Source organism: Parambassis ranga, chromosome 3, assembly GCF_900634625.1.
Source record: "Parambassis ranga chromosome 3, fParRan2.1, whole genome shotgun sequence".
NCBI classification, from domain to species: Eukaryota; Metazoa; Chordata; class Actinopteri; family Ambassidae; genus Parambassis; species Parambassis ranga.
The window spans coordinates 6437821-6450177 of record NC_041024.1 but is presented as its reverse complement, the minus strand read 5'-3'; the positions used below and the strand labels follow the sequence as shown (position 1 = coordinate 6450177).

General features: G+C 40.1%; 1 protein-coding gene across 1 annotated transcript in view; it reads left to right on the top strand.

Moving 5' to 3' along the window:
- Positions 1-7947, top strand: part of map2k5 (mitogen-activated protein kinase kinase 5) — a 47269-nt gene extending 39322 nt beyond the window's left edge. The window contains exon 22 of the mRNA XM_028402158.1: positions 4434-7947. Within this exon, the coding sequence (XP_028257959.1) occupies positions 4434-4544 (111 nt within the window). The 3' untranslated portion in view covers positions 4545-7947. The remainder of the gene's footprint in view (positions 1-4433) is intronic.
- Positions 7948-12357: the final 4410 nt, after the last annotated feature.

Sequence of the window (12357 nt, the reverse complement as noted above, 5' to 3'; positions counted from 1 at the left end):
CACGTGCATACTTACATATCATTGCACCTTTCTTCAGATTTTAACAAATCTCATCCTCCCCAAACTTTTCTCTCAGCACCTTCCCTGCCAAATGTTTTCACTTTTCACCCTGGGGTCTCTGTTGACGTACAGCCCATTTACACATACCAAGACTGCGGTGAGGTGCTGCTGCGACTCTCACTCGGCCACGTCATTTTGAATCATAGCTGGAGTTAAAAGGACAAAATTACACATGATTTTGTGAGGTAATAAAACTAGTTTAGGCACTTTTCCTTCTTAAGCACGCGTGCTCCTGCATTTTAGACCCACAGATGACACGCTGCAAAGATTCCTATGTCTAATGGCTGAAGCTGAAACACACAGCTGGACAGAGAGTGTGTTGATGTAGCCACACTGAGGTATACAGGTTACTAAAAGTCTAGACTAGCCAGAGTTCTTATACACACACAAACACAGGCTTTGCATTTATACACACACCAACCAGCCACTTTCCAGGGGGATCTAGTGATTAGCATGCAAATCTGTAAAGACCTAGTTATTCTATCTACCTCTTCACCCTTCTCCCTGTCTCTCACACACGCACACACTGACACACACACACACACCATGTTTCTTCCGACACTATTCTAATGAGGTGATGACCAGTCTCTTGTTATAATTGCCTCAAACTCCTTTTAATTTCTTCTGAGCGTATTAATCATACATAGAGTTATTTAAAATCGCATAAATTAATCTTAGATTAAACAGACCCTTCAAAGGCTTCAAACAATTAAAGAGTTAGGTAGAATTTCCCCTGGGTTTAGGCTATTTCTATTTGAGCAGAGCAGTTGCAGGTGATTATCCCAGTTTGATGTGGCCAGACGGTGATTAATGTAACTTTTAAATGAGCCCCCCCCCCCCCCCCCCCCTCCATCTCACCTCTGCCCAAGCACTGCAACAACAGAAAGCCAAACACCTTCAATGACCTAACCAAGAGTAGTTATTCACTCTGTATTCATAACTCTTCTCTTACAGGTTTCATACCTAAATTAAGCTGTGGGTGATTTAATTAATAAATGATTGTGTGTGTGTGCATGTGTGTGTCTATACGAGTGTGTGAGACAGATAGCATATGTGCAGGAAGATGTTTACAAATGTAAACGATCTAAACTTTTTAGATCATTGTGGTATTGCACACACAAATTAGGAGTCTGTGTACACTCTGCACTTGTGTCTCATCCATGGTGGCCTGTGACCATGTGGTCTTCATGGCTGGAAGAGTTCATGAAGTTATTACCGTCATGCAATAAAGAAAAAGACCTTTGAATTGACTCTAACTGTGAAAACATGGATTTATTAGCTGTCCTGTTTTTAAGGGTAACTTTTAACTTAATACTAAAACAGAAGCTACAAAATAATCTTAAGTAGTTTCAACTGTATGAACACTGGGCGGTATCCAGATTTTGATACCGTCAAACGGCCTCCACTTTTTACCCCGGTATACGTAAATGCCGTGTCGTGTGCCGTTGTTGTTGCAATTTCATCATGTTAAGAGCGCAGCCTTGTGCAGTATTTATATTAGAAGTTACGCAGGGTAATAAAAACATTTGTCCGATAAACTGAAAACCTGCCGGTCACGTTTTCCACTGCCAAGTTTTTCTAATGGAAAAAATTTAAGACATAAACGTAAGGCTCAAACAGCGGCACCAAACTGTTGGCTTCTGCCTACACCGCTCAGAAACTAAATACCATCTCAGCTCTGGCTCGTCCTCTAAAGCACAGCAGTGTTCTTCTAAAGGGACCAGGTCACAGGTGCGACTACAGCGCTCTCTCTCTCTCTCTCCTCTGCGCTGTCACTGTCATGTTCATAAACGTTCATATTTTATTTTTATCTTCTATATATGTACATTGCATTTTTTTTTATTGACGGTATTAAAAATAATACCATGCCACTCGTGTGCCCCGCCGGTATACCTTAATACCTTAATACCGCCCAACCCTAATGAACATATATTTGCTGTGTAACGTATCATCAGAGTCACATTTAAACCGTAGTGACAATGCTGTTTTCAATCACACTGTATCGCTTGCTTGTATGTTGGGTAAATATGAGGTGAGAAAGAGGGTCAAGCATGTCCACAGTGTTCCACCTTCAAGCTGTAATTTGCTCGTAGTGGCTGAAGTTAATGTTTCTTGATATGCGCACCTTCATCCAGGTCGCATTCCCTGAGATGTCTATGGGCCCGTCAGGGTTAATTTGTGGAGCAGAGGTTGGAGAGCTTGATTTTAAAAGCATCACTCAGGACTTCCTCCTTTATTTCTGTATCACCCCCTCTGTACTGAGGCAGGGAAGAATGATTGATGAGATGAGTATTCAGCACATAGGGGCACCCAGGAGCGTCCACTCCACCCATTGCATACTGACACACACATGCACACATGCTCGCACTGATATGAGAGTAATTAACCTCAGACTGTGTTAACCCCAGCTGCCCATTAGAAGGACAACAGGATTGATGGGTCTCCCCCCAGTCCTTAACAATCTCTATAGTTTATACAGGATTAGAGCACACTGGAAAGTGTCACCGTTTTACTTTAAAATATGAAACTACTGTTGTAATTTAATAGTCAGTCACAGTAACAGTGATGAGGAATAACAGATGAGAGTACTCACAGAAACCTAGTCCTTATATTCCTCCTTCATGTGCTTTTAATTTACCAAACATGATCTTCATTTTAAGATATTTTCTTATGTTGCCACAAATAGATGAGAAGGATCTCTGGAGGAAAAAAGTGGACCATCATTACCAGTCTGTCCTACTTTGTTACTAATCTTACATTGTCTGCGCCAGTTTGGGTGTTGCTGGGGGGTATTTAACGACCCCAGAAGAAACAGCTGACAACAACACTGCTCACCTTGAAGTCACTTTCTGCTTTCATTTGAGTCAAACTTACATCACTGTTATAGGGAGGTTTTGTTTCCACGTTGACAAGATTTGCATGTTTGGTTTCAGTCACAATAAAAACTGTAGGAGTATCATTGTTGTAAACAAAGAAAACAGTATGAGATTGTGTTGCATAACCATCTTCACAGACTGTAGCCCGACTAAGTTTGAAGTTACCTGAAGTGCCTCTCATTGGTAAATGTTAAAGCTGTGTCCCAGCTCAGTGGCTGCATCCTTTGACCTTCCTCAAGGTTGCACAACCTGTTGTTCAGTGAGACTGTTTAGTCTTAGGATAATTTTCCTGATTAATATGATGCATATGATGCTTCCATCGCATAGCAGCCTACCGTTGAACCTAATATTCAAACGTTTACTCAGAGCACTGAAGTTCAGTTTGTGGTGTCTGCTGCAGACTTTTCAAAAAGAATCCATCTGTTGTCAGCGCACAATGCCAACAGTGCCACCCTGTGAATAATTTCTTGTTATTAATTATTTCACATGCACATCACTGTGTCTGCTCTCGGCACAGACTGTAAGTCTGTATCGCACAAGTTCTAATTGTAACAAAATAACTGAGTCTTTTCACTTTGATTGATCTTCCTGCTTTAGAACTGTGCAGTGAACAGCGGTGACAGTCTCTTGTTGTTAAGGACAGATATTGCTAGAATCAGTGTTGACAAGTTCATTTAAACAGGCCTGGCCAGAGCCCTGTTTATCTAATTGGACATCTAGACACCTCAGATAAAATTCATGGTTAGTCTGAGTTGATTTGTCTCATGTACAACCTCCTCCCCTCTCACCTCTGACCCCCTTTTGCGACCTCCCTGACCTCCGGCTCAGGTCTGGACCGTCGGCCAGATGAGCCTGCTTGCTGGTGGTTGTTGTCAGTGAAATATCACATGTGACATCTCTGTTTCAGTCCTGCAGCAGTAACAAGTGAACACCGTCAGCTTTGAACAGACATGCAGAGACAGGGCATATGTTTGCAGGGTTCCCGAAGCTCATTTATTGGAACAAAGCTGTCAAGATTTTGTTCAGGAGCATTTCTTGGTGTTGCTGCTGCTACAAAGCTCATTTCACAGTCCGCTATGACTCATGTCGACCGTTAAACTCCAGATATTTCTTTGGAATGCCCTTGAAAAGCCATTACTTACACATTCTGCACTTAAAGCCAAATCTGTTACACATTAATATTTAAGAGGCTTTAATGACATTCCCATTGAGTTTATTTGTACTTCATCATTATGTCGTGAGTCATGAGTTAGAATAATTATACCAGTAGATTCAAAGCATACACTTTGCATAAAGGTGTCATAATGTTTGTGGCTCCAATCTGTTTGATAGTAAAAATAATTTTGCAGAATGGGTTTTTATCATTTTAATAGTTGTTTTAGTTTTCTCTGTTTTTATTAGAAAGCTCATTACTTGTGTTTTTACAGCCACTTCAGTTCATTTCAACCAAATTTACTTCAATTTAACTGTGTATCTATGTGTCGTTTTATTTTCTAGGACCATTCCTTCATCATACAGTTTAACGATGGAAATGCAGAGGTGGTGTCGATGTGGGTCTGTCGCTGTCTGGAGGAGAGACGAGCTCCGCAGGCCCATGGGCGCATCTGACGTCCTCAAGCTGTCCACCCTAGAAGGATGGACCCGGACGTTTGATCCCAAACCCAAAGGCGCCCAGGATCAAGTATGTCCATATGCACTGCCCGAGTGGACAGAAATCACTAGATGTTCATGCTTTATGTGAGTAATTCTGTGTTTAGCAGCACCTGTGTGCAGAGGAGGTGGCTTCGTTTGGACTGAATTTTACCTCTGCATCCAGATTGTGCTGAGAGATCTGTGCTGGTTTCTTTAGTCGATCTTGCTCATTGCTTTTATGGGGAGGAAAAAAAAATGAAGCGAGTGCCGCAGATAAACAGGATCACAGACAATAAACAATTTCAAAGCATATGACTGCAATACACTGGCAGAGATGTGCTCTGCTTCTATGATAGTATCTCAAATAACCGTTTTGTGCTTTACTGTTGACAACCCTCTAGTGAATGTTAAGGTTTCTGCCTGTGAGTAACAGCCCGTATGTGTGCCTGTTTTTCCCCCGGTGGTATAATGTATTACCTCAGCAAACTTCAGTTGTCACTGTAACAGCAAGTTTTCCCCCCAAATTGTTCCTGGGCTAGAGCAGGTACAGCCTTTTATTTCTAAACCAGTGACGCTGGAGCTGAAGAGCAGAGCCAGTGAGTGTTAAAGTACAGCTTTGCTTTGCTGTGAAGCTGCTCACTGAGGGAACAGTGAAGGAAGAAGGAACGGAGTTTATTGATATTTGAACCAGCTTTTAAATCACATTTTTTATTCCTCTTTGCACAGACATTTCTGAAAGCCACTGAAAAACTGTTGAGGAAAATGTGCTAGAGACTTTTTTAAAAAAGCAATGAACGTATAACCTCCCCTTGTAGTCATGGTTTTATGCCCACTACGACCATTAAGTCCTTACTTTAGAAAGAAATGTCATGGACTGTACAGGAAATGAATCATTTCCTTTGATTGCCTAATGAGATCCGTTGATACATTGTAGAGCGGGAACATTAATGCAGTGTGCTTAACACCAAAGACAAGCCAAATGTTCAATTATATGGATTTCTCCTGACTGAGGCAAATTTAATGTGCTGAAATGAATTGATTGACTAGGTCCTTACATGCAGCAGATGAAATGTGGAGTGCTTTCAAGTGCAATTAAATGCCTTTACTTCTACAAGTTAACAGTGAACACAGCCTACAGTGGCATCAGAGGATGTGTTTTTTATCCAGATAGATTTTAATCATTCGCCTTTAACTGTAAATTATCTAAAACTCGCAACATGTAGACTCCTCAGAACTTCCCAATGTCTCGGTTTTTAAAAAAAAAAAAATCAGTTTAGTTCTACATTCATGTAGCAGTTATGCTGTGTAAAGTAACTTCTTCTTTTATTAAAAACGGTCCTTAAGCAAGACTGAAAATGGAAGAAATAGGAAAAATCTCAAGTAGTGTCCACATAAGCATATTACTAAATGTTTTTCTTATAAATGAAGCTGGTATATTAAAGCTACAGTGCAGAATGAAAGTAACTAAACAAACACTGAGCTGTGGCTCAAGCCATGGGGTAAGAGCAGGTGAAGGTTCTAGTGATTGGTCCACTTGTCAAGTTGATGTTTGGGTTTTTGGAAGGTTCAGAGATGTTAGCTAGCTCACTAACACAGATTAGCAATGGTAAGGCTTTGAAGAGTGAAATATACTAGGTAGTAGGCTACCTGCTATATTTTCCTGGATATTGGATTGTTTAAAAAATGTTTAAAAAAGATCAGTATTTATGTAGCGTTAGTCTTGAATACTTTGTCCTTAATGGTAGTCTGCTTTTTTTTTCGTGTAAAACTTCCTCAGAAAGTTTTCTTTGGCTGCTTGATGGAGCTTTCAATGTCCCTGCCACACATTAGTTGCCGGAACCCCTCATATCTCATCTATGTACTGCAACATTGGGAGTAATCGGCATTTATTGTATGTAGAAGTTCTGCACTGTAGTTTTAAATTAGCCAGATTTCTTTTTGATATTGACACTTTTGTTTCATAGTGTGTGAAAAACCAACTGAAGAAAAACAGGTAGAAAGAAATAGTAACTTACTCACCATCCGTCTCTACGTATTCGCTATAATTCCTTGCCGCAGAATTGTCTTGAAGTTGGGCAGTGGGTGCAGTCAGTGCAGCAGGATGGGATGTGGACACAGAAACCAAGTCTAGTGGTCAGTGCAAGAAGTTATTGGGTTACAGTGTTGGAACTGTAACAATGGATGACATGACCCAGAAGTGAGGCTAAAACATCTGGATTTTCTCTGGTGGCTGACTGCGGTATAGGTCATCAACCCCGCCTCCTCCAATTTAATAAATAGCATGCAGAAAAACTCAAAACTAGAAGAACTCCTCAGGAGAGGGTTTATAGCTTGTTAGCTAGTTGTTATCACACTGATTTGCCTTCAAGTGCCAATTGTTTTCATACATTCATATTGTTGGCTAAAAAAGAGGAAATAAGGTCACAACCAGTAGCCATGGAGCAGCCAAGCTGCTGTTTCAATGTAACAGCATCAATGCAGCTTTACCTCTCAACCTTTACTGCACAGACTCTTTTTTCAACATAGTGCCTGGAAGTAAGATACGTTGGCCTCACTTTTGCTCATGTCATTATGGCGGCAGAACTGCGGTGTCCATCTGTAATATATATAATAATGGTTAGGAGGGAAACTACTGGCACAGCCTCTGCTGGTTGTGCTTGGGACTCAAAAGATATGAAAGACTCCAACATTTAAATTTTAAATTTAAAGAATAGTTAATTTCAAACATCAAGCAGACGTGCTGTATTTTATGATGCATTCTGTATTAGCAAACTTCTTAAGTGCCAAAATTTGCCTCAGAAATCTGCAAGTAAATCAAATTCTTTTGATTTTGTGTACATACTTTTACTTTGATTTCACAAGACTATCTGTACAAGATGCCGTTTTTTCATAAAGAGGTTATATTTATGCTGAGGAGCAGAGGAAATCGGTATCTAAGCTAAAAACTGACATCATTCTAAACATAGCGTAGGGATGTCTGCCCATCATTAAGTTAGACCATATTAAAACTACAAGTACTCTCAAGCCTGGTAAACCCAATAAATTAGCGTGTTTGTTACGGCTGGCTGCACACAGTATGAGCAATATGTTAATATACTCCTACAACTAAGATAAAACCAAATGAAATTAAGATTTCTGAAAAGTTTGAGGTTCAAACATGTTTTCTTGGTTTTTGAATTGTACTCGCTGACTGTGATGAACCTGTTGAAAATATTTATTTTTTTTACTTGTCAGCCTGCTCGTTAAACTACAATGCATTAAGTCAGTGATGAGACTCGGCAGCAACATTAGTGCTGTGATATTACTGGCTGACTATGGCCTTTCTGTATTTATCTGTGTTGGCGAATATTCCAACCATAATAAACAACATGTACTTAAACATGATGTCGAGATTTTTCATTGCTGACCTAACGTGTTATCTTTCTCTCCCAGTCCAGATTTTATATTTAATCAGAGACCTTTTTTTTACTACTTTACTACTATGAAGATACCCAAGTCCTACATCATTGGATTTTAATGTTGAAGGGTGTTTAGTTAAAGGTAGGTTAGGAGATTTCATTAGATTAGAGAGGTACATGCATGATGGCTGAAGTCACAGACCGCAGCTCGTCTTCAGGTAATGGGCGTCCATGTGATTGGGAGGCGTGGCTTTGGGGTGAGCTCCGAGAGAAAGGGGCGTGTGTTTACTTTTAAAATCTGGCTGACTCACCATTTTTTTTAAATCTCCTACCCTACCTTTAATAAAGGTGTTTAATAAAAATGTGACGTACACTGTACGCTGTTCCACCACACATATTCCATCCTAGCACATCCAACGCAATCACGGCCATAATGATGCATCATTTGAGTCTTCACTATAGTTTATTGTTATGTACGGTTGTTGTGTTGAAAGTCAAACTAGGGTTTTGTGACAGGTTTCAAATGTTTTTTTTAACATGGAGGTTTATCGTTTGAATCGCTTTTGGAGGCAGCCTCAAGTCGTTATTAGACAGAGCAGTTTTTTGCAGGTCTGTGGACTTTATTATTATTATTTCAGAGTGATCCATTTGTTTATATGTCACTTTTTGTAGAGATGTCTGGCTGACTTTTAACGCACTTTTTACCTTCGCTTGGGTGCATGTTCCATTTTCAACTTTTGTTTTGAAGAAATTTCAAGTGTCTGGTTCATGTTGTTAAGGTGTTGATTAAACTTAGAAAACAGCAGCTTGAGAGGTGTGCTCATTAGAAAACACTTGAGGGGCTTATGAATTGGTGAGGTATTTAAAGTGAATGTAATTGAGTTCAGAGTAGAAACACCTGTTTGCACAATATGTAGCCTCCAAAGCCAGAACAGAACATTACAACCTTCACACTATGATGATTTACTGCAGGTCTGTGCTAAGCTGCTTTACCTTTAGCCTGGCGTACTGAATAAACTGGTACTTGTCATGGAAAGGATGCATCCCCAAGTCCCCACTTGGTGTAAACTCTAAAGAAAAATGATTGTTTCTTCATTAACCGTTTGGCATTTGCACATCTTACTGTCAAGTGACCCACACCTGCAAGCACCTTAGCTCAATTATAATTTACATTTCATAATTAATCTTAGTCAGCCTTCAATTAACGCATGCTTCATTCTTGGTTATTAATTAGTGTTTTAACCTGTTGAAAGCAGCTCCAAATACATAAATGTAGTCCAAGAGATGTACTTTTGTTTCTGTGGAAGCATCAAGGACATCCTGTGTTTCATCCTTCCTCCCCAACTTAACACACTTGAATAGTAATTTTATCTATTATACATCTTCACATAATGCTCCTGAATGCTTAACTTGATTGCCTACAAAACATAAAATAACATACATCTACTATCATCATAGATGTCCAGATAAAGGAAATAAGGTCAACCTCAGGTTAAGAAAAACCTTTGAAGATCTTTAGGTGTTTTCTTGAGCTTGAGTGATAAATTGATATTTCTTATGATACAAAATGTTTTATTACATTCCATAGAAACATCACAAACATGAGAAGTTTATTAAACCGTAATGAAATATTGATGTTTTATATAAGTCTTTAGTTTTATTTCCTTGATCGTTTGTGCCAGCCATTCATCCGACTAAAAGACAACTGCTTTATTGACTGCAGTAAAATCATTAATGTGGAGTGTGGTTTGCTTTGACAACAGGAAGCGTGTTTTTTTTATGGCAGCTGATGTTTAACAGACTCCAACCCCTGGAGTTTTTGCACCATTGTAAAAAGTCCAAAAGCTGCAGACCACTCAAGGTTGACTCCACAAGTGTGAGATCAGTCAAATGTGAGCTGTCAGAGTGTAGTCGGTTTCAAATAATCCAAAGCCTGCCTTCAATGATGTAGAGTAAATTCTCATAGACCTCCATGTTAGCATACAGCTTCTCATCCGCGGATGGCCTCCTCTGTCATGGCTTCTTCATTCAGTCTTCTTGTGAGGCGCCGGTTGGGATCCACAGCAGTGGGAACATGTTTGAGTTGAGTTCAAAAACAGCAGCTTCATTTCTGGCTTCCTGCTTGTTATCTTTTCCTTTTTTAGAACCTTGGACAGTCTGTTTCATATGAAACACAGCTTACAGAGAGATGGGAGAAACCTCCTGTTTAATCACTGTCTTCTCTTCTGTCTTCTCTTCTTTCGTCAGCATTAAGTAGTGTTGATCCCAAGAAAACAAGCTAATGTCAAAATTACAAAAATCTTTTTCTTTTTCCTTTTCAGCTCCACACACACACTAGTGGTGTTCAGAAACCTTGTGCGCTGGTATTTATACTAGTTCCTGTCTGAATGCAGCTGCACATCTATTGACGGACAGCTTGACTAGAATTATGCATCTGTGTGTAACACAGCATAGCCATGAAGGCATTCCAGGGACCTGGCACACACACACACCCCTAAGCCACATGCTGTCAGTCAGTGCTGTGTTGTATTGTATGCATTATCAGCTCTGTGAATGGGGCCCCAGAAAGCAGAAGGACAGCGTGCATTCAAAGCCCGTCTATACTTCGATATTATAAGATTATGCAGAAATTAATTTGCTGTTTTATTGGATCATTATATTAAATTTAAATCAGTCTTTCAGAAAGAAAGCTCTTGTGATTGAGGTTACTTTATAGTGTTACTTTACATGCCATGTGACCCCTTTTAGTCTGCAATCCAAGCATCAATCATTTCCTTAAGGACACCACAGCCAGTAATAAAACAAACACCAACAATAAGCCCAGATGCTTCTCGTCCTTGTAGTTTTTTTTTTCTTCTCCAATCACAAAAGAAAATCACTTCTATACAGTGTGATCATAATCCTACCAATGTCCATTTAGGAGTTTGAGGAGGATGAAGTGCTGACACAGTAAAGCATCTCTGGAAATGAAGAAAATTATTTGCTTTTTGCAGTTTGTTTAAACAACCTTGGACACCTACTGCTGGATCAATGGGAGAGTGTTTCTAAAGTATGGGCTGCGTGCAGCCACTGAAAGGCACCGCGAAGGTCTTTATGATGGTCCCTTCAAAAGGGAATGTCTCAGATGTCTGCCAACAAGTGAACACTTTACAGAAGCCTTTGAAACTCCTTACCTGTGGAGGAAATATTGATCAAATAAAACACACGTGTTGACTCTGGCTGGTGTCAGTGTGTCACCTCACTTGAAGTGACATGGTTGACATTCAGAGGTTTCCTGTGTGTGTAGTGTTTGCTATGTTACATTTGCTAAACAACGCACGGTGCGGCAACAACATCACGGCTACAACATAAAAGAGTTCATTCAAAGCCTCTAAAGTTGTGGTTGTTAATAAATAAACAGAAAAAGTTCACTTCAAAGTAATCTTCTCTGAACTTACACAATGTTTTTGTGTAGACATGTGGCTGCGTGTGCGGCAGTCTTTCCTGAAAGATACATAGAACAGCCTCCATGGACACGTTTCCTAAATTTGTGTCTCATTTCAGATCTTTTTTTAATCATTAGTAGTGTTTTGTTGGGTGCACTGTGTACCTCAGCTCCACTCATGCTCCACCTCTTTACCCGTACTTGGAGTTTAGGCAGACACTAACAGCTGTGATGCTGCCAATGGTTGGAGCCTCTGGGAACCTCCCACAAGGACTAAAACCAGCCCTGCTGAAGGTGACATCACCGAAGCTCCATCCACAGTTCATACTGTCATTGAACAACACCCATCACTCAAAGTGACCAAACCCCTAAATTAACACTGGTCTTTTGTCAGTCTTTAATAATTTTATTGTTGTTCAGGTAGCAGGCGTAACAGGATTGAACCATTTTTTGAGGCCACCCTCAGGTGGTCATTCGGGGAACTGCACCTGCACTTTGACTTTACAGCTCTGTAATTTGCTGCTGTAAGTTAAAACAGGTGTTCCTCTGCAAAAATGTTTTATCTCCTTTTTGTCAGTAGAACATTTGAATTGATGAGAGTGGACGTCATCACAGGTCCAACAATAAATCCAGGCTTGATGGATGTGTGTGATAGTAAATGACCGACGGACCAACACACACATCAGGCTTTAATCCAACTTTTACTGTCCTTAAAAACCAGATTAGCTCTATATATTTTCTAATCTGAACGTGATTCGGGCATATGTCTGAGGTTTGACCCCACCCCCAGCATGTGCAGATAGTGTAACTGTGTAGTATGAAGTTGTAAATCTTAATCAGACGTGATGATTTAACTAACCTGCAGCCTGCAGGGTGCTTTGGTGGCGATCAGTCAGTCCAGCAGTGTCTGCCGCAGCTCTGCCTGCGTCACGCACTTTTTGTGACATGTAAATTGCGGCATTAGATG